Genomic DNA, 19,276 nt, shown 5'->3' with positions numbered 1-19,276 from the left:
TGTGCAAAAAATTGGTCTGAATTGTCTTTGGCAATGAATGGTTGAATTATGTTTATACAATTACAAAACAAAAACGATGCAGCAGTCAGTTGCTGTCCATAAAATGAACCTAATAAAATTAAATAATTAACCATGTTATATCACAGTAGATATCATCACATCAGTATTGAGAAATTTGTTTTAATCGCGATACATTACATTATTAAATTATTACAATATTTGATATATTGTTGTATCTCTAATAAGTATTGCGTTACAGAGCAAGCACAGTTTTAAGGTACTTGTGCTTTACTTTGATTTTCTAATCATTTTTCTTAATACTGTATCTTTTACTCAGCTACATTTGTTGACAGCAAATTTGTACTCGATATTTCACAGTTTATGATTTTATAAAATTGGACAAAATATACACACTGTTTAATAAATTATGCATTATTATATATTAACTTAAACAATGAGCTGTAAAGTAATAAAATGTACTCTGTCAATCAATTACACAACTTTAAAATGCTGTTTAGAAGTTATAAATGAATGTTAATTATTCAGTTATATTTTGGACATACTATGTAATAGACATTTACAGGGGCCATTTCGCTGCATCATGAATATTATTACTTTTGACAATTAATGTGTTGACAGTACTTCTGTACTTTTTTTTTTTACTACAGTAAGGTCTATAATGTAAGACTCATTTAATTGATTTTTTTATTTTTTTTTTTAAATTAGATTATATATTCTTGTCATTTTACCCTATAAAAACCTTTCCCTTAACTGTATATGGTATAGTTTGATACAAACAGTGGCACAAGATGACCTTGTTTGTACAATAGTTAGGATATCGCGATACCAGTGGCCATAACATTACACCTTATTACCATATCGCGAGAAGACCGTGGCGTCACTCATGTGTCACCGGTCACGTGTGTGTGTTTGTAGGTTAGCAGTAACCATACGTCCACAGCGGCGCTACAATTAGTTTGGTCATAGATTCTCAAAATGGACACAGATTATGCAGAACAAACTTCGCCATAGAAAGGTACTGGCTCTTCTGAATAACCGTATCTGTACTCAGTAGTCAGTTGCAGTTGACATTTAGTAAATTAAAAATTTTACACTGCACTTGTTATTGGCGGTGGATAACGATGTTAGCTTGCTGCTAGCTTGCTAGCCAGCTAGCTAACTGCTAGGTTAGCCAAGTTAGTAGCAGCGTTACAGCGTTAGCCGGCCGGCAAAGGCATTAGTTCACAGCTAAGTGATTATCAATGACAGCCATTTCAGCTAGACACCACTGTCAGCTGTGTTAAAGATGTGAGTTTGTTTGTAGCCAGGCTAACATTACTGCTGGATGAAATAGTCCTGAGAGGCGGTGTCTTGGCGTCAGTCTGTCTGAATTGGGTTAGATTGACAAAATAAAACATAACAGTGACCTGTCGGGCTGTCTGTGACTCCACATAGCAAGTTCCTGCACTTCAGTACCGAGCCCCGCTACAGCGAGGAGGATGTTCCCCAGCCTGGTTCACAGACCATGGCATGTCTTCTGCAGGGTGTCCCTGCAGCACAGGGCGCCGCTGTCTCAACGGTCCCCGAGGTTCCCCCAGCTGTGCTACGGTGAGCAGTGTCCGGGTTCTGTTGGGCGTAAGCTACAGCTATAGCTTTACATTTCTTTATGTTGAGCCGTAGTGATCGTTACTCTTCAGTAGAACAGGAGAAACAAACGATTATCACACATTGTTTTGCACAGGGTGGCAGAATGGAGGCATACATAGCTTGTGGTTCAGCCTTCCAGACTGCCGTGTTGCCTCTCTAAGGCTGGGCAAGGTGCAGTATTACTCTACCTCTGGAAACAGCAAAGATGGTCCTCCAAAATCAACATCAGGTGACGCTCCATCAGCAGAGAAGGTCTTGTCTGCTGCTGCGAAAGCCACCACAGCTGCATCAGGTGACAAACTTTAATGTTCCTGCTTACTGCACGTTGCTAGTTGTTGACATGTTTGACGACTGTCTGTTCTTGGCATTTCGTGTGGCATTGTATTGTACATTAAAGGGGTAGTGTGGATTATTTGAAGAGAGGTTATATAAGATACTTATCCATAGGCAAAGTATTACCCACAGTAGATGGCGGTCAGTGTGGTTCCAGTTTGGAAAAGCAGAGAGGAGTACCGGCACGGAAGTTAAGCAGTGAGGTGTTGTGGTCAGGGTCAACACTCTAAAATACAATGTCTGTTTAAGTTAACATTGTATTTAGAATACTTTTTCTACTTTAACTTTCCATCAGACAGCCTTATCCAATGGGAAACTGCCATTATGTAAGCCAAATATCACTCTTTGTTACTCAACCAAACCTCTGGCCCAAACAGTTGTTTACCACTGTCTTGATCTGCTAGTTTGTTTGTAGCATTGTGTGGCTTTGGCTCATATAACAGTGGTTTTCCATCAGAGAAGTCTGTCTGATGACAAGTTAAAGCAGGGAGAATATTCTAAATATTGAATGCACTTACGCTGAAATTGCTTCTGTTTTTTGAGGTGGTTAAAGTACAGTTTGTGGCTGACCCGGTCCACATCAGTACATAGGGGTGCCATATCGTGTAGTTTAAGATATATCATTCTAATTTTTTCATGTTAAAAAAATTATATCGATATATTGTGATAATGGAAAGTCTCCAACTTAAGTTGTGTAAAAGTGGTTTGGTTACAAAAGATCAGATGAGAAGACATGCAAGAAGACTAACAAAAAAAGGAGGAAGTAATAATAACAAACTAATTTTACTTTCTCAAACTGAAGTACCCAGCTGAGTATGAGGAGAGGCAAAAATCCTATGAGCAGAGCTTCACAACATTTATGTTCTATAACAATTTTTTAAATATGTATTGGCATATTGTCAGCATGATATTTTAGGGTTATATTGCTCATCCCTAGTGGTACATTGCTTTTGCTTCTCCAAACGGGGGCGTGCAGACCACCATCTACTCTGGTAATACACTGAGCATCGATCAGTAATTAATACAACCCCACTTCAAATAATCCAAAATATCACTTCAGTGTTTACTGATTTACTCACCCTTTTAAACCTTTTGTCTTATTACATGCCCTGCCATCAGAAGCACCAGGAAATAGTTCTGGTAAGTTGAGATGTTGAGTGAAATGCAGTCTTCTAGAAGAATTTCACCTTTGATTACTCCTCTGATTAAATTTTATTATTTGCTTTCATAGAGTCAACACCTCAGGGACTGACTAAAGCAGAGACAATTCAAGTGAAGGGTAATGATCAACGTTTGTGCATGCTTCACATAAAACTGATTTTAGATAAAACAATTCTCAATCTTCCTCATATATTTAGTATCCTCAGAATGTGGGAGTGATTTGGTGGCTGAATGGAGTGATGTAAATCCTGTATCTTTATTTCCTGCTGTTGCCATGCAAAGTTCGGGCAGTCCTGAAGAAAAGGGAATATGGAGCCAAGTACACTCAGAACAACTTTATCACTGCAGTCAGAGCCATGAATGAGTTCTGTCTCAAACCAAGGTAACTTCTGTTCCCCAAACTAACTCTGTTATGCTGTTATTCAATATGTACTGCAACATTAAACTGTTGGTGTTGAATATTTATCCGTCTGTTCAGTGTAACCATGTTCAGTGCTTGTTGAGATGCTGGCAGACTACACCACAAATTCCTTTCAGTTAATAAGTAAACATGCTGTTGTGATTAGCAGATATTAGACTGCCTAACATTGTTTAACGCAAGTCTTTTTCTCACCATCCTCCCTCATGTGTTCACAGTGATCTGGAGCAGCTTCGAAAGATCAGAAGACGCAGCCCCCACGATGACACAGAGGCTTTCACTGTGTTTTTGCGATCAGATGTGGAGGCCAAGTTAGTTTTGCTTTATACATAAAGAAATGTTAAGAGTACAACAGAATAAGTCCCTTAACAAATTATTGTGCCAACCACCAGTTTGAATTGATGTGTTTTGTTGGTTAATTTATTTCTCTCTGTGACTGTTAGAGCATTAGATGTATGGGGAAGCCATGAAGCTCTAGCCCGAGAGAGAAATCTCAGGAAGGAGGTGGAGAGAGAGTACCAAGAGAGTAGGTTTATATTTTTATCTGGCTGGATGTGAATCTTTGTGTACATGTAATAATACTCAGCATTTTGGGATAAAGGATTTTTTCACTTTCTGTTAGAGAGTTTGATGAGAAGATCGATACCACTGTCACATTTGTTTATTAAATATGAAGCTAAATATGAACCATGTTTGCTTAGCACAAAAACTGGAAACAGGGAACCGTTTGTCTGACTGTCAACTGTTAACAAAATACATCTATGATCACCTCTAAAGTTCGCTAATTAAGAAATGTTGCTTTTTCATGTTTCTGCATTGGCAACAGCTGTGGCTGGAGGCATTATGTTTTCAGGCTTTATGTACCATTGTCATGAATGCGATATCTCAAGATTGGTTGAGTTTCTTCAGACTTGGTACAAATGTACTCTTGTACTCAAGGTTGAACTTATTAAATTTTGGTAGCTAAAGGTCAAGGTTAGGGTGACCTCGCCACACATATTTTTGGCTGTAACTCATATGCTAAATATGACAACATTTGACAGTGATGGCATTTTATATCAAAAGGTCAAAGGTCAACTTCACTGTGACATCATATTGTTCAGCTCTCTATCAGTCTTTTGTACTCCTCTGTAAAAATAATCTCTAAGTGAAGACAACATGTTTCTCACTGGAAACTATTCGCTGGAATCATGCATCAGTATAGTGATGACTTCTGTTTTGCCAAAAAAAAAAAAAATACACTTAAGACTTTTTTTTAAATAACATATTTTCAAAGTCTTCACTACATGCATCACATGAGTCTGGATGGACAAGGGTGTAAACTGCAACTTGACTTGACTCGGAGGCATACGCCTGCGAGGAAGGTAATTCTAGTTTGTTATGTGTTGGACTATTTCTCGGCTCTGAACAGTTGCTAGGCAACCAGGGGAGAGTCCAGTCAGGTACTGGTAATGGCCAGAAAATATTTTGACACATGCCCTTCCATAAGACTAAGAATTGTCTTTTTTACGGTTTGTTTTTAGCACAGATTAAACAAGTAAAATATAATATGTTAATCAGGTGGCTTTAGAGGTGCTGGCAGGGTGATTTTTTTTTTTTTTAACCTTCACACTAGCTGTGTCCCCCTGTTTCTATTCATTTTGCTAACTGTCTGCTGGTTTTATATCTAATGTTCAAAAATGAGATTGGTAATGATCAGCTCATCGAATTCTCCGCCTGAAAGCAAATAAGCATTTTGCACAAAATGTCAGACTTTTCTGTGCATGTTATAACCTGAGCTCAAGTCAGATTTTGACAGTCGTAGAGATTTTGTCAACATTTGCAGCTGATTTTTAACAGCTATAATTATTGTTTTGGTCTGTGAACTGTCAACTGACTGTTTTATTTGTATCTCGTTTGCTGTCCTTCAGATATTTTTCGGAATCAGCAGTTGTTGAAGGAATACAAAGACTTTTGGGGAAACACAAAGGTGAGCACTTTTTTCTGGCTGCCATTTTGAAGATAATATGATTGGTGCTCCAGAGGAGTCGTCGATAATGTAATTGACACACAGACATTCCTGTCAACATGCCCAATTTGCCCTAATAACACCCAGTGATGTACCTGTCCTGACCTCTGTCCCTGTTACAGAGCTCACTGCATCTATATGACAGTGTCATTATGTGCTGTCATTCAGCCCCCCCCCTCTTTACTGTAGGGTACGGATGTTATTTCAATGACTGTACTGTTGCACACTGCTCTGGTATGTCATGGTATATTCTATATGCTGCTGGATCGGATAACATTAACAGTATAAGTTATTGTTATACACAGTAAGCAGGGCAGGAAAGTCCCAACTCTGTGTCTATTAACCTGTGGAAGGCCATTTGTTTAAAGGAGAAATCTGTAATATATTAACTAATAAATCATAAAATGACCATTATATGTCATCAGCGACATATAATGATGTTAGGTTGAAATACTCGCTTCCCTGACAACAACGCTACAATCACAATGTCCTCCTTTGAAATTTCACTTTCATGTTAATTAGAGTTCAAATTAACACAGAATGTCTGCCAAGTAGGTCTGTTTTGTGAGTTGTAAGAAATTAGTACGAATCTTTTAGAAGGAGCACGTGTGTTACAGTTAAACTAAGCAAAATGTTAGTGGAGTCTGGCAGGCAGTGAGACAGGCAGTGTGTATTTTCGGAGCAGTGGACTTGACAGACAATTGCCAGTTATAAATAGTTGATCAATGTACAGTGTAGGACTCACCTTCGCTTGTTATAGTCAGGTTAAAATGTTGTGCTCATTTTGCTCATTTTTCCTGCATCCTGCCTGAGCTTCCTTGAGTCTGGGGATGAGTGGGTGGAGGAAACAACTTGCTCCAACCATAGATTGTACATTGAATAGGATTTCAACCTAGTCTGTCTCCAGCTATTGCTCCTTTAAAGCCACTGGAAAACCAAATCCTCAACAGCATTCTAACCATGTAATTTAGAGTCCTATGTACATATTAGTAGGCATCTCAAAAGTATTAGAAATTAGTTTTAATTCAAATTTGAAATATTTTTTCCTAACGTTGAGTTTGAACAGACTGGTTGCACAGCAGACATTTTGACATGTCATACTGGAAAACTTACAGGCATATTAATGATAGCTGCATTCCACTTAAGTTAAGTCCTTCTATTGTGGATGCTGGCTCATTGTCACTGTTACTGGAACACCTAATGGAACTGAGCCATAATTAGCATTATTAAGCCTGTGTTTTTCCTGCTCTGACAAGTCAAAATATCTGCTGTGCAACCAGTACATTGCACACGGTTATGCTCGGACAATTATTACGAAAAATCCCACAATTAATTCTGCGAACCTATCATAACCCATCATAAAAAAGTGCAGGTCAGTTGTCCCAAAACCTCTTTCTGCTCTTTGAATCTTAGTCAACTTAACAATGGTGAAGTGAAGCTGTTATATTGCTCCAGACAAAAACGGCAATATTGCATTGCAGAACACTAGAGTTGCTCGTCTACCACTGCCTCAATCCACAGTAAGTAACACTAGTTCAGACCGGGCACCAACTTGTCAAAAGAAAAAACGCAATGCTACAAACAAACAAACTAATTGAGGCAGTGGTAATCTAGTAACTCTCGTGTTCTATGAGGTAAAATTACTGTTTTTATCAAATAATAATTCTGGTGGCTTTTAGGAGAGCATAGATGGCAGCTTCAGTTACCAGACATAAAGGGCTGTTTAACATCAAAGTAAATCACTGAAAATATTCTAAATAAAGCACAGTTTTAAACTGATAATGATTTTTTTTTCTTGTTAGCTTAAATTTGTTTTGCTGCCGCCCACGTCCACAGCAGTACATTGCTCAGTGCTTCTGGGGAGATGTTAATCAAAATGTGATCTGCCAGGCCTACACAGTCAATTCAATTTCAGTTGGCTTTATTGGCATGATATTTACATGTGTTGCCAGAGCACAGTAACAATATTAAAAACAATTCAGGATGGAATTTAACAATAATAATGTAAATGGCAATAGTTGATAGAATAAAATATCTCACAGTCATGACAAGTCGTCTAAACAGCAGAATGAGCTGTTTTTTGAACTATGTTTACCAATAGGCCTGAAAGTTTATTTCACTCAAGTTCTTTTGGATACTTAATAAGAGGCATAACTTCGATATATATGCATTTTGTTTACTATTTTTAGCCAATTTTTCAGACGCTTTAACCACTTTAATTTACCGTGAATATAACTGTACATTGCACCATTGCAGGCTATTCATATTCCAAATACTGTGTACCTTTTCAAATGAATTTTTCTTTGTTTCATAAAGCCTCGATCAGGCAAGAGGACAACTTTCCTACAAGGGCCAGGGAAAGTGGTCATGGTCGCTATTTGCATGTAAGTTTTATCTGTGAATACTTCAAAGTCTTTCTGCACTCACTGACTTTACTGAGTTGTTTCACAGCAGTAGGTATTGAGTTAGAGAGTCTGTTCTCAGCAGGGTTATGAGATACAGTGTGTCAGAGAAGTATGAAAGTGTAACATTTGGGAAAACTGAACAGAAATAGATAAATCCTGTTGTAAAATTCTAAATAGACAGCAGACCTACAATTAATTGTGTTCTTTTTATCTGAATAAATACCATGCATTGTAGAGTTTTGACTTCACTCACTAGTGAATATTCTAAAATATGTGAACATTTGTGTTGGGAAATGCATGGGACCCTGTCTCACATGAGGTCCTATTGGATTAGGATGATTGTGTTAAAGGACATGTGCAGTCACATGAACAGCAAAACGTTTCCTTCACTGCGTTTTCACAAAGACGCACAGGACTCAATTAGTGAAGTGCTCAGTGCAGGAAAGGTCCAGCCTGGGTGTAAAGTCTGTCATTCGGGAGCATCCAAACAAAAAAGCTGAAATACTTTTCAAACAGAAAACAGCTGAGTGAAAAAGTAACTTAAACCTCCAGCCAGATTTGTTTGTCTGCACTTAAAAACCACATTGGCATCAAGCAATCTATATTTTTAACTTATAAAACCGTAGACCACCTCAGACAGAATTGCTTTAAATTGTTAAACTTTGTTTTAGATGATAAACTGTCATTGCCTTAGTGCCTCATCTAATTCACATGTCAAACTCAAGGCTCGAGGGTCGAATCCGGCTTGATACCTAATTTTATGTGGCTCCTCAAGGGCATGCAAAGACTGTAATTTGCACAATACAAGTCTATGCAGGTCTATTGTTCCAGAAATACAGCATCCATAAACTACATATCCCAGAATACATCCCAATTTCGTCTGGCACTTGATGTCATTATACAGTAGATGGCGTGCAAATACCATTACCAATACCATTTTAGTAAATACAGTTACATAGTCTTTTATTTACTGGCTGTTTGGGGGCAGCTATAATGCTGATGTGGCCCAGGATGACATTGAGTTTGACACCCCTGATCTACTTTTGATGTTTCTCCTCAGCAATGGACTGAATTTCTTCTTCAAACTCCTGGCTTGGGTCTACACTGGATCGGCGAGCATGTTCTCTGAGGCGATCCACTCTCTGGCCGACACCTGCAACCAGGCTCTGCTCGCCCTGGGGATCAGCCAGTCTGTCCGCAACCCTGACCCTGGACACCCGTAAGCAACTGCACCTTCACATACGGTTAAAGAAAGAAGTTGATGAGAGGAACGTGAGCTGTCCTCAAAGGAAAACTGGGACATTATGGCACCAAAGAGTGTTAAAGAGTTAATCCCTTGCAAGCTGCATTTGTGCAGAGTTTAGATGTGCGTTTTGTCAGCTGAAATCAAGACCCTGTGTCTTTTTCAGGTATGGCTTCTCCAACATGCGCTACATCGCCTCCCTCATCAGTGGCGTGGGCATTTTTATGATGGGAGCAGGCCTCTCGTGGTACCATGGCATTATGGGATTGCTGCACCCAGAACCTATCGAATCTTTGTTATGGGTGAGTGTCTCTGTAAACCCGTAAATAATTGATAGTTTTTCACAGTTTCACAGTTTTTGCGCCTCATTTGACATTGTTTTGTCTGGTGGAGGCATTTGTTGGAAACTTAAACTTCAAATGAGAAAAAAATGAGGAAAGAAATGAGAAAAACATTTAAATTAAGGGAAAAAAAAATAGAGCATTTTGTATGTAATGATTAATTAATTGTTAGCATTTTCAACTATCAGTTAAGGAAAATTTCCAAAAAATTAATTTAATAATTTTTAATTACTTGTGATTATTTTCTGTTCAGTACTGAAGTTTGCTGCAGGAGCTGAATTAAACAATGACTTGCAAAACGACAATAATATCCATATCTGGTTAAGTGGCGCTATCCACAGTACTGAGGGGCATGTTGGGGGATTTCATTCTGGCATGTAAAATTAACATTTAACTGGGGCTGCACAATTAATTGGAAATATTAAACTGAAACAACAAGTGCTATATCAAACTGCAGAACCTTTTTGATAAAGGAAAAATGTGTGATAAAACAGAATTATATTGAAATACTGTAGTGTTGCAGAGATGTCATGAACTACAGAACTACATGTTTGTTTGTTTGGTACAGACCCAAACAAATGTAACGTCGTCATGATTTTAGTGTTTTTTTCTGTGAAAATGAAAATTGTGACACAAATAAGATCATTCCTAGTCCCAATGATCATATTGCAATCTCAGTACTTTCAAAGTAATTTTTCTTTGTTTTTTTTTTTGTTTGTTTTGTTTATGTTTACATCTCGTATGAATCTGGATGATGAATGGACAAAGAAATGAACTTGGCATTATAGGTGTAGTGCTGCCAGAGAACACCAGAACAACGCTCCACTTCTTTTAGTTGTCACACTGACATTAAATTGATGAGAAAAGTGTGATGAATACTGGCTGGCGCAGCATAGAGAGAGAACGCTCATGGACTGACAGCTGTGTAATATTCTCAACATGATAAAACTAGTCATAAATCAGTCAAATGTTTTATTGTGTGGTCAGTTATAGTTGACTAATGTATGTAAGTTTGTCACCATAGGTGGTTAAGTAGCCTAAATTCAAGTGTGTGTGTTCAGTACTTGAACAAATAGCCCTCCACCTCTGCTATTATGTGGCTATTTAAATTATATGTCTGATAGTTGTTCTGTATGGCTGGAATTCTGGAATATTAACATCAAACTGTGCATGTTGACTCTCGTCTGTAATTCAGTGTTCATAAGGATATTAATGATTATTCATGTCACGTTTCTGTCCTGCAGGCGTACTGTATTTTGGCAGGCTCTCTGGTGTCTGAAGGAGGTAGGTAAAAAAATTATTAAAAAGGTAAAAAAAAGAAAAAAGTTGTGAATCTTTGATGACATTTTGACATAGACTGTTCATTTTGTACTGAAACATATTTTTCTGTTTTCGTTTCTCAGCCACATTACTAGTAGCTGTCAATGAGATAAAGAAGAGCGCCCGCCAGAACGGACTTTCTTTTTATGAATATGGTCTGTACCGCTGAAATCTTTACATCATTGATTGATGAAAATTCTTTGTGTGATAAGTGCATTGGATGCCATTTACACCTGACATTACAATGAATGTATAGTGATCAGATAGAAGTTTACTGCCCTTATCAACATAAAACTGCAGGTAAAAAGTCCTGAAGATGCAGGGGAGAGGAGCCACATATGCTGTCATTATACACAGACAGTGTCAGGCAGGCCAAGCTGATTTGTGTATTTTTTAGATTAGATTAGCCTTTATTGTCTACCTTAGGAGAAATTTGACTTGGACATTCGAGAAAATACTGGCGACATGGCCACTCACATGTGCAGTCAAACTACAGTTAACATAAAGGATTACACCCAGATCCATGCAGACCAAGAGTACTGCACAGTGCCTGAAACTAAAGTGTTGCACAGATGCCTGCACAAAATTATTTACCTTATTATGAAGAAAAGTAGGATTTCAGATACCCATTTAGTTGCTAAAGACATATTTCTGACAACAAATACAGATGTTATGTGGATAAATCTCAAATTGGTGTAATGTGAATCCAGGCTTGAAATTAACTTTTTTTTTCTTGCATCCATCCTGAGTTCTACTCTCTACTTTTTTCAGTACATATAATAAATGTAGTTTAAAGTCCATCTACAGTCATGCTACAGTCTCAGAGACTAGTCTTAGAGTCTGACAGGCAAGAACTGATGAAGCCTCCTGGATGAGAGGCGAAAGAAGACATATAAACAAGTCCAGTTGCCTTTTCTTGAGCTCTACATCTTTCCCTCACTTAGTATTGAAGGCCACATGAATATGCAACTGTTACATACAACAATTAAGATTATATATGTGTATATATATATACATATATATATATATATACATATATATATATATATGTATATATATATATATATATATATATATATATATATATATATATATATATATATATATATATATATATATATATGTATATATATGTATATATATATATATATATATATATATATATATGTATATATACATATATATATATATATATATATTCCATGATGAATAAATGCAATAAATTCATTTGTAATGACGCGTCTCACTTGTCCCGGAAAACAATATCTTTATGCCTAAGGCACTCTTATTGTTCCTGGGACAACAGGACATCCTTAAAGCACATAGGAGTCCAGACTTCAAGTGTTAAACGTGGTTCTCTGTTTTGTGTTGTGCAGTAATGCAGAGTCGAGACCCCAGCACTAATGTAGTGCTGCTGGAGGACGCTGCTGCAGTTTTAGGAGTCATCTTGGCTGCTGGCTGCATGGGGCTCACCTCCCTCACAGGTAAACAACGACACATGGAGACATTGTTCATATGCTTCCATTCAACATCTGCAGCCAAGTCATTCTGCCTCATTCTATTATCTGTCTATCTAAACCATGCAATTAATGATTAATTCTTCTTTTATTGCTATGCTAAATTACTGTCAGGATAATCTTTCTCTGGTGTTTGTGTACTTTGGTCTCTAATTTCAGTGCTGGCAGAGACCCAGTTTTCTGAAGTTTCTCTTTCCATTTCTCTTCCTCTGTACCTGTACGCCTGTGTTGTCCAGGTAACCCACACTATGACAGCTTGGGTTCTCTTGGTGTGGGCACGTTGCTGGGCACCGTCTCAGCCTTCCTCATCTACACTAACACAGAGGCCCTGCTGGGACGCTCCATACAGGCCGAACGTGTGCAGAAGCTTACAGAGTTCCTGGAGAACGACCCAGCTGTAAGGTCAGCTAACGAGCAGACACACAATGGTGTATACGCACACACACCTCTAAGGCTGTGAAACATGAACCAGGTCTGTAGTCAGACGTGTGAAATCCAGTCTAATGCTTCAGTCACAACATGAACATGCAAGAGTGAGCAACAAACCTTTCTTAAAGAAAATAAAAATTTTGGTCTTGTAATCACTTTTATTGTACATTTCATTCTAACACACTGTTCACAAACAATCAGAATGGAGTGCTGCTCTGGTGTGGGGAAAAAATTGTCCCTCTGATGCGTTTCATTTTGGGGGTCCAAAGTTTGAACTTGTTGAAGAAATCTGAGGCACTCAGGAGGTAACACTGTAAAAAGGTTTTATTATCTTTTTTTGATTATTTTATATAATTTATGATTATTCTTAGATGCATCAAGATTCTCTCTTGAAAGATTTAGAATTGATGCACAGAAGCCAATAATCTGACATTTAAAACCCAGTTCTCGACATTATGATCACCTGTAACAGTTTTTAACACCAAGCTGTACGTTCCCTACAGCCACACCAAGTGGATGCAGAAACATAACTGACATAAACATAGGTATCACTGCTCTGTTTGTGCTTTAAACTAGGCTACTTCTTGTTTTAAAAGTAGCAAGTAGTCATGCGGTGAGAAAAAATAAATCATGTATAAAAGTAAAAAAAATTGATGCATTGAGATGCATTAATAACCGTTTTATAATTGCATCATAGTCCTTTGAATCGGAATTGAATCGGAATTGTCAAAACTCAGCAACAGGTGTAAACAGATTAAAAAGGCTTTGTGATTGTTTTGTGTAATTATTTTTGCTTGTTGTCTTAGGCATCCAGGTTCATTGAAAAACATCCAACATCTTTTGCTGAACAGTTACTTGTTGGCTGCAGTTGTGTGACTATTTCCTGGTCCATACAGATCATGTGACTACTTGCCAACCTGTATTACAAACAGCCCATAGCAGAGCATTTTGTACCTGCTGTGATGAACACATAGGCATTTTTTTTTTAATTGCTAAAAGATCCAGTTAAGTTAATAAAGACTTTTTAAATTATCTCCTGAGTGTCGCTGGTGTCTTCAACATTACAAACATGTTTTGTGTAGTAATGTAAATCTACTGTAGTATCCAGTATTGATGTTTTTCTCCCTGTCTAACCTGAAGTCTTCCTGATGTGTTTTATGTTGCTGTGCACAGGGCCATCCATGACGTGAAGGCCACTGATATGGGACTGAGTAAAGTGCGCTTCAAGGCTGAAGTTGACTTTGATGGTCGAGTGGTGACAAGGTCTTATCTGGAAAAACAAGACATTGACCAAATCCTCAATGTAAGTTATTTATCTGCAACTTTAAATTTTAAATTTCCCCACTTTTATTGTTGTGATGTGGGGTAGACGATACACATTTGATTTATGAGCATTTGAAATACATTATGAATTGTTCTGACTGTGCGTGTTGCTTACAAATCACTGCCAAGGAGGCATACATGCAGCAATTCACCAAATCACAGATGCATTTAAAACAGATTTTTCCGTCACTAACAGACTTTTTTAAAATGATCTTGTTTATGCATTGCAATTATGATAAGTAAAAAAAACTAAATATTGTCATTTTCCTGACTATAACTTTTTATGTACATCTTGATTGCTGGAGGCAGTACTGCACATTACACAAGGAAACTTTTTAACATAAAAGCCCTCTGTGCACCACAGTTAACACAGTGACACACAGTTCATATGCATTACAAAAAGTCTGGAATTTGATATGAGTAATTTACAGGTCTGGATACATATGGAAAAATGTTAAGTGTGTATAGAAAAAATGTGTTTCCAGACAACTGCCCCTTTTTGGTTTTCTAAAATATGAAATTCAGGATTTCTCATATTAAGTCAATCATACATGCAGTGTTTGTCAATGAATTTGGAGCTTGCAGCCAGTGCAGCCAACATTCAGTGATGTGTTATCACTGTGTTAGAGAGTGCAGGCAGAGCAAGCTTGATGTCGTCAAAATCAAGGCAAGACGTACGGTGTAAGACTGAAATCACGCTGTTTTGCAGAGCTGCCTATACACCTTTACCTCACAGTCTGCAACACAGCTCTGCCCTAAGTGTCTTATAACTATACCGAATCTTGATATCCAGAGTCTGGATAAACCCAAATATGATTTATGTTGTTTGAGCTATATGGTTAGTACAGGTGCTGGAAATCCTGGAGTTTTAATTTAATGTGTAATTTCAAGGTTTAAAAAGTGCTTGGATTTTTGTGAAAGTGCTTGAAACTGCATTTGCATTATTGCATTATTTTTATTTTTATTTTTTTATTTAGATTTTTATTATGTTTTTTTTTCCTGTAGTATTGTCAGTGTTTTTAAAGACAAAGGCGGGCCCTGCGTGCCTCAGTAACTCAGTTGGTGGAGTATACATTATCTCATGAGGCTGTCAGTCCTCTGCAGTGGCCGTGGGTTCAATTCCAGCCTTTGGCCCTTTGCTGCATGTCATTCCCTCTCTCTCCCCCCTTTCCTGACCTCACTTCAGCTGTCAGTGTCAAAATGAAAGGCCAAAAATATACTTAAAAAAATAGCAACAAAAAAGACAAAAGGGAGGTCCTGGCCAAAAGCAAATGAGGCCTTGGTATGGAAAGTTTGGGAACCCCTGGTTTATAACACAGTAACATCTGATTTAATGTGATGAAGTGAAATAATTATTTTGAGTTTATATAAAAATATAATTTACCACAGTGAGGTGAAAATGCACCTTTAAATTAGTTTGAATTTGACTTTGGAACAGTTGTAGGAACCCTGGAGTTGTTTTAACTCGAACAACAGAAATCATTTGTAACAGCAAAAGTCATCAGTGATATTTTTAGCCTTTGCTGTATTGGTATTCCTCCCCTTTATCTTTACTAACAAAGTTTTATGACCACTTGTTTCTCTCTGCAGGACATTCAGCAGGTGAAGACCCCCGAGGAGTTAGAAAACTTCATGCTGAAACACGGGGAGAACATCATTGACACTCTGGGGGCCGAGGTGGACCGCTTAGAGAAAGAACTCAAGGTAATAAAAACATCAAATTTGTCCAAATCGCTCCGGCTGCAGTACACCAATCTTGGGGATTGTTAAAAAAAAAAGTTAAAAAATTGTTAAAAACTTGGGATGCTTTTCATTTATTGTAATTTATCTACAAGGCAAAGCATTTACTGAATTTTCTTCATCCGTAGCAACGTAACCCAGAGGTCCGTCATGTAGACCTGGAGATTCTATAATACCTACCAGGTCTCTGCTGAGGGAACATCCTGCTGTAACAAGAAGAACCTACAAGATGAAAAGGTGAAAGGAGGGCCAAGCCTGCCTCCACACTCTGCCTCCCATCCTGACCACCGCAAGACAAACCTCCACCTCTCTCTCTGCTTCAAGTCATCAAGTCTTACTGTAGAGTAGTTCACATACAACCACACACGAGGACAGTGTTTGAGCAACTATCATGCTTTTCTTTGTGTTGCTTGAGCTCCAGTTAGGTGTGCTGAGAATTCAACCTTACAGAGATCCACTGAAGACTCAACACTTACTCGTCTCCTTGAATTTCAAGAGACATTAAAATCTCTGTTACAGTTCTCTCTCTTACGCACACACACACACACACACACACACACACACACACACACACACTATGACAGTTAAGTCTTATGGTTGTTGGCTTGAAGTCACATTCCTGCTTGAATGTGTTCTGACTGGGTTTCATCATGACTTGCTTAAAAAAAAAACAAACACAAACAGGACCAGTATCATTCACTAGACTTGTACTTTACTTTAATGTGATAGAGTTTCCTTCATTAGTTCAAAGGAAATCTCAGAGCTACATATTCAACTGAGACTTATTTAACTGCTAGATGATAATACTAGATTTTTTTTTCTTTTAATGTAAAAACTGAGGAACTGAAGGTGGTCTGACAAAGACAGAATTTATGATAAGTAGATTTTATTGCTGTTGCAGAAAAATATGCAAATCAAAAACTGTTAAGACTTTTCATTTGATTTGTGTAATAGAGTTGAAGAGTGAATTGATGTTTAAATACAGTAGCATTTAATGAGCCCCTGGAGCTATAAGCTATTGGACAAGTTAAAGGGATAGTTCAGGTTATTTGAAGTGGGGTTGGATGAGGTTATTTAACGTTAATCAGTGTATTACCCACAGTAGATGGTGGTCGACATGCCACCAGTTCGGAGAAGCAGAGGAGTACCAGCACAGAAGCTAAGCAATGTACTGCTGTTGACTAACCCGACACTCCAGATGGTTTGTTACACAAAACCATCTGGGAAGCTGTCCGTAGAAACTGTTTGGAAAACGGCAGGCACTTTCAAAAAATAACTTCAACTTCAACCAATCAGATACTGGACTGAAGCCGAAGCCAGCTGGGAAAAGATCAAAAACATCTTTTCCATCAGTAAAAGTAGTCAGTGCCGTTCTTTGCTCTCCTTTCAATGACGAAATACTCTCCAGTTGTGATTTAACTGATGCTATCACAAATCTACGCTAACCTCTTCCATGAGCTGCCATTGCCATCTGTAAAAAGTACGCATTTGTAAAAATACACACTATGAAAAATACACAGTTTAGCTACCTAAAAAAATCTAAATTAGTTTAAGTGTATGGTGTATTTAGACTACTTTCACTGCTTTACCAATGCTGCAGACAACCTTCTCTGATGGAAAACTGCTGTTATGAGCCACATATCACTCTTTTCAAACCAGCCAAACTCCATTGGTAAAATCAGTAATTTTACCTCACAGAATACAGGAGTTGCTGGTTTACTGTTGTTTTGATTGGTTAGTTTGTTTGTGTTATTGTGTCACTTCAGTATTTAATAGGTTAGTTCACATTCACAGAAGTGACACAATAACACAAACAAGTGATAGATCAGTAGATCAGTAACTCCTGCATTCTGCAAGGTAAAATTACTGATTTCAGCTATGGAGTTTGGTTGAGATAAATGCTGATTCCCATCAGAAGAGGGTATCTGACAGAAATGTTAAGTGGTGAAGCACATCATACACTTAAACCAGTAGTGTCAAACTGGATTTAAGCTTGGGCCACATCAGGTTGATGGTTGCCCTTAGAGGACCAGTAGAACACCTTAGTATAAATAACTTGTTCTAAAAGCAGAAATCTAGGAAAAATAATAGCAAGCAGATATTCTTGTATTTAACTATTACCCAAGTTCTGAAAAAAATAAATGATATATACAAACTTCTATGCATTAATTAAGTAAAAGAATAAGGGTTGTTGTAGCCTACAAGCAAAGTTTAAAATCTGAAATGTATGTTTGCTAGTATTTTTAGGTGTACTACACTAATTATGGGTAGGTACCTCGTATAACCTCTAATAGTCTGAACTATCTCTTTAATATTTACACAAGCCAAGAAATTACATTAATGGCAGTGGTGTGTGTCTTTTTCACTTCATTTCTCTTTACCACCTTGCAAACTCTAAACTTTGATGGTTTAGTAACTTGTTCTTTGCGTTTGATAGCAGATCAGACTGATTGTACTGTTCCAAAGATGAAGATCTGGAGGGAAGCAAATGTCCCTTTTCCACCCGGTGTAAATAAGTTGGTTTGTAATGAAAAACTGCGACCAGTCCCAAATCAAACAGCTGTCAACATAAAAAATGTCATTGTTTAAATCATTCAGGATGTCGCCCTGTACAGTGCGTGTACCAAATAACCTGCTAAATAATCACCTACTCTGTGTTTCTGATGAATAATCTCTATAAAAACATGCCGTGACTGTGCTTTTACTTTTCATTCTGCATCTACTGTCACAGCTGCAGCACGGGACACACCTGCCCGCTAAACATCTTACTCTGCTTCAGGAGGTGGGCCGAGTTATTTCATCTTTGTTGGAGGGGGATGGATATATATTTTTGAAGGTGTTAATAGTGTAATAATATTTTCCCTTTGGTTATAACTATGTTGCCACTGCTGAAGGAGTTGGAATAAATTTGAAATAATTTATTAAATTATTTTGCTTTCTGTTTCTGTCATGTGGTTGGGTTTCATTTTAATTTTCAGTGGTGCAATAAGACAATACTGCTTCATTATTATTCATGAAAGGGGCTCAAAAATACATATTTTTTATATTTTTCCTGTAGTGCTATTTATCTATTTAGATACTTTTGGTGTGAGTTGCAGAATTTTGGAGATGTCGGCCATAGAGATGTCTGCCTTCTCTTGAGTAGAATGGAATTAGATGGCACTCAGCTTGTAGAGTTTTTTTTTTTTTTTTTTTTTTAATTGTTATCCAAATTAAAGCCGCCAATTGGCTCACTGTGCAGAAGGATTCAGCTCAGCTCAGTTTTATATATATAGCACCATTCATACACCCATGCAGCCCAAAGGGCTCCATGTGAAAATATTTAAAACAGACAAAAAAATAAATAAATAAATTTTTGAAAACTGCATGAGAAAAATTGCAATGAAACCAT

At 37.5% G+C, this 19,276-nt stretch overlaps 1 protein-coding gene across 1 annotated transcript; it reads left to right on the top strand.

Moving 5' to 3' along the window:
* The first annotated feature begins 924 nt into the window (after positions 1 to 924).
* Positions 925 to 17,157, top strand: slc30a9 (solute carrier family 30 member 9). Its single transcript, XM_084719604.1, has 18 exons — positions 925 to 1,608; positions 1,742 to 1,939; positions 3,103 to 3,120; positions 3,212 to 3,259; positions 3,424 to 3,523; positions 3,778 to 3,870; positions 4,003 to 4,085; positions 5,470 to 5,528; positions 7,884 to 7,951; positions 9,033 to 9,191; positions 9,382 to 9,517; positions 10,801 to 10,840; positions 10,960 to 11,031; positions 12,253 to 12,360; positions 12,630 to 12,795; positions 13,996 to 14,125; positions 15,736 to 15,849; positions 16,014 to 17,157. The coding sequence occupies exons 1-18, from the start codon at positions 1,500 to 1,502 to the stop codon at positions 16,056 to 16,058; spliced, it is 1,746 nt and encodes a 581-aa protein (XP_084575730.1). The 5' UTR covers positions 925 to 1,499; the 3' UTR covers positions 16,059 to 17,157.
* Positions 17,158 to 19,276: the final 2,119 nt, after the last annotated feature.

Source organism: Lutjanus erythropterus, chromosome 5, assembly GCF_056507025.1.
Source record: "Lutjanus erythropterus isolate fLutEry1 chromosome 5, fLutEry1.hap2, whole genome shotgun sequence".
NCBI lineage: Eukaryota > Metazoa > Chordata > Actinopteri > Lutjaniformes > Lutjanidae > Lutjanus > Lutjanus erythropterus.
This window is presented reverse-complemented; position numbering and strand designations above follow the sequence as displayed.

What these genes read in the sequence shown, in the direction of transcription:
- slc30a9 (XM_084719604.1), top strand. Translation starts at nt 1,500, where the DNA reads ATGTTCCCCAGCCTGGTTCACAGACCATGGCATGTCTTCTGCAGGGTG. An exon ending in AACCCTGACCCTGGACACCC is followed by an intron (nt 9,192 to 9,381) that starts GTAAGCAACTGC and finishes TGTCTTTTTCAG; the next exon opens with GTATGGCTTCTCCAACATGC. An exon ending in GAGAACGACCCAGCTGTAAG is followed by an intron (nt 12,796 to 13,995) that starts GTCAGCTAACGA and finishes TGCTGTGCACAG; the next exon opens with GGCCATCCATGACGTGAAGG.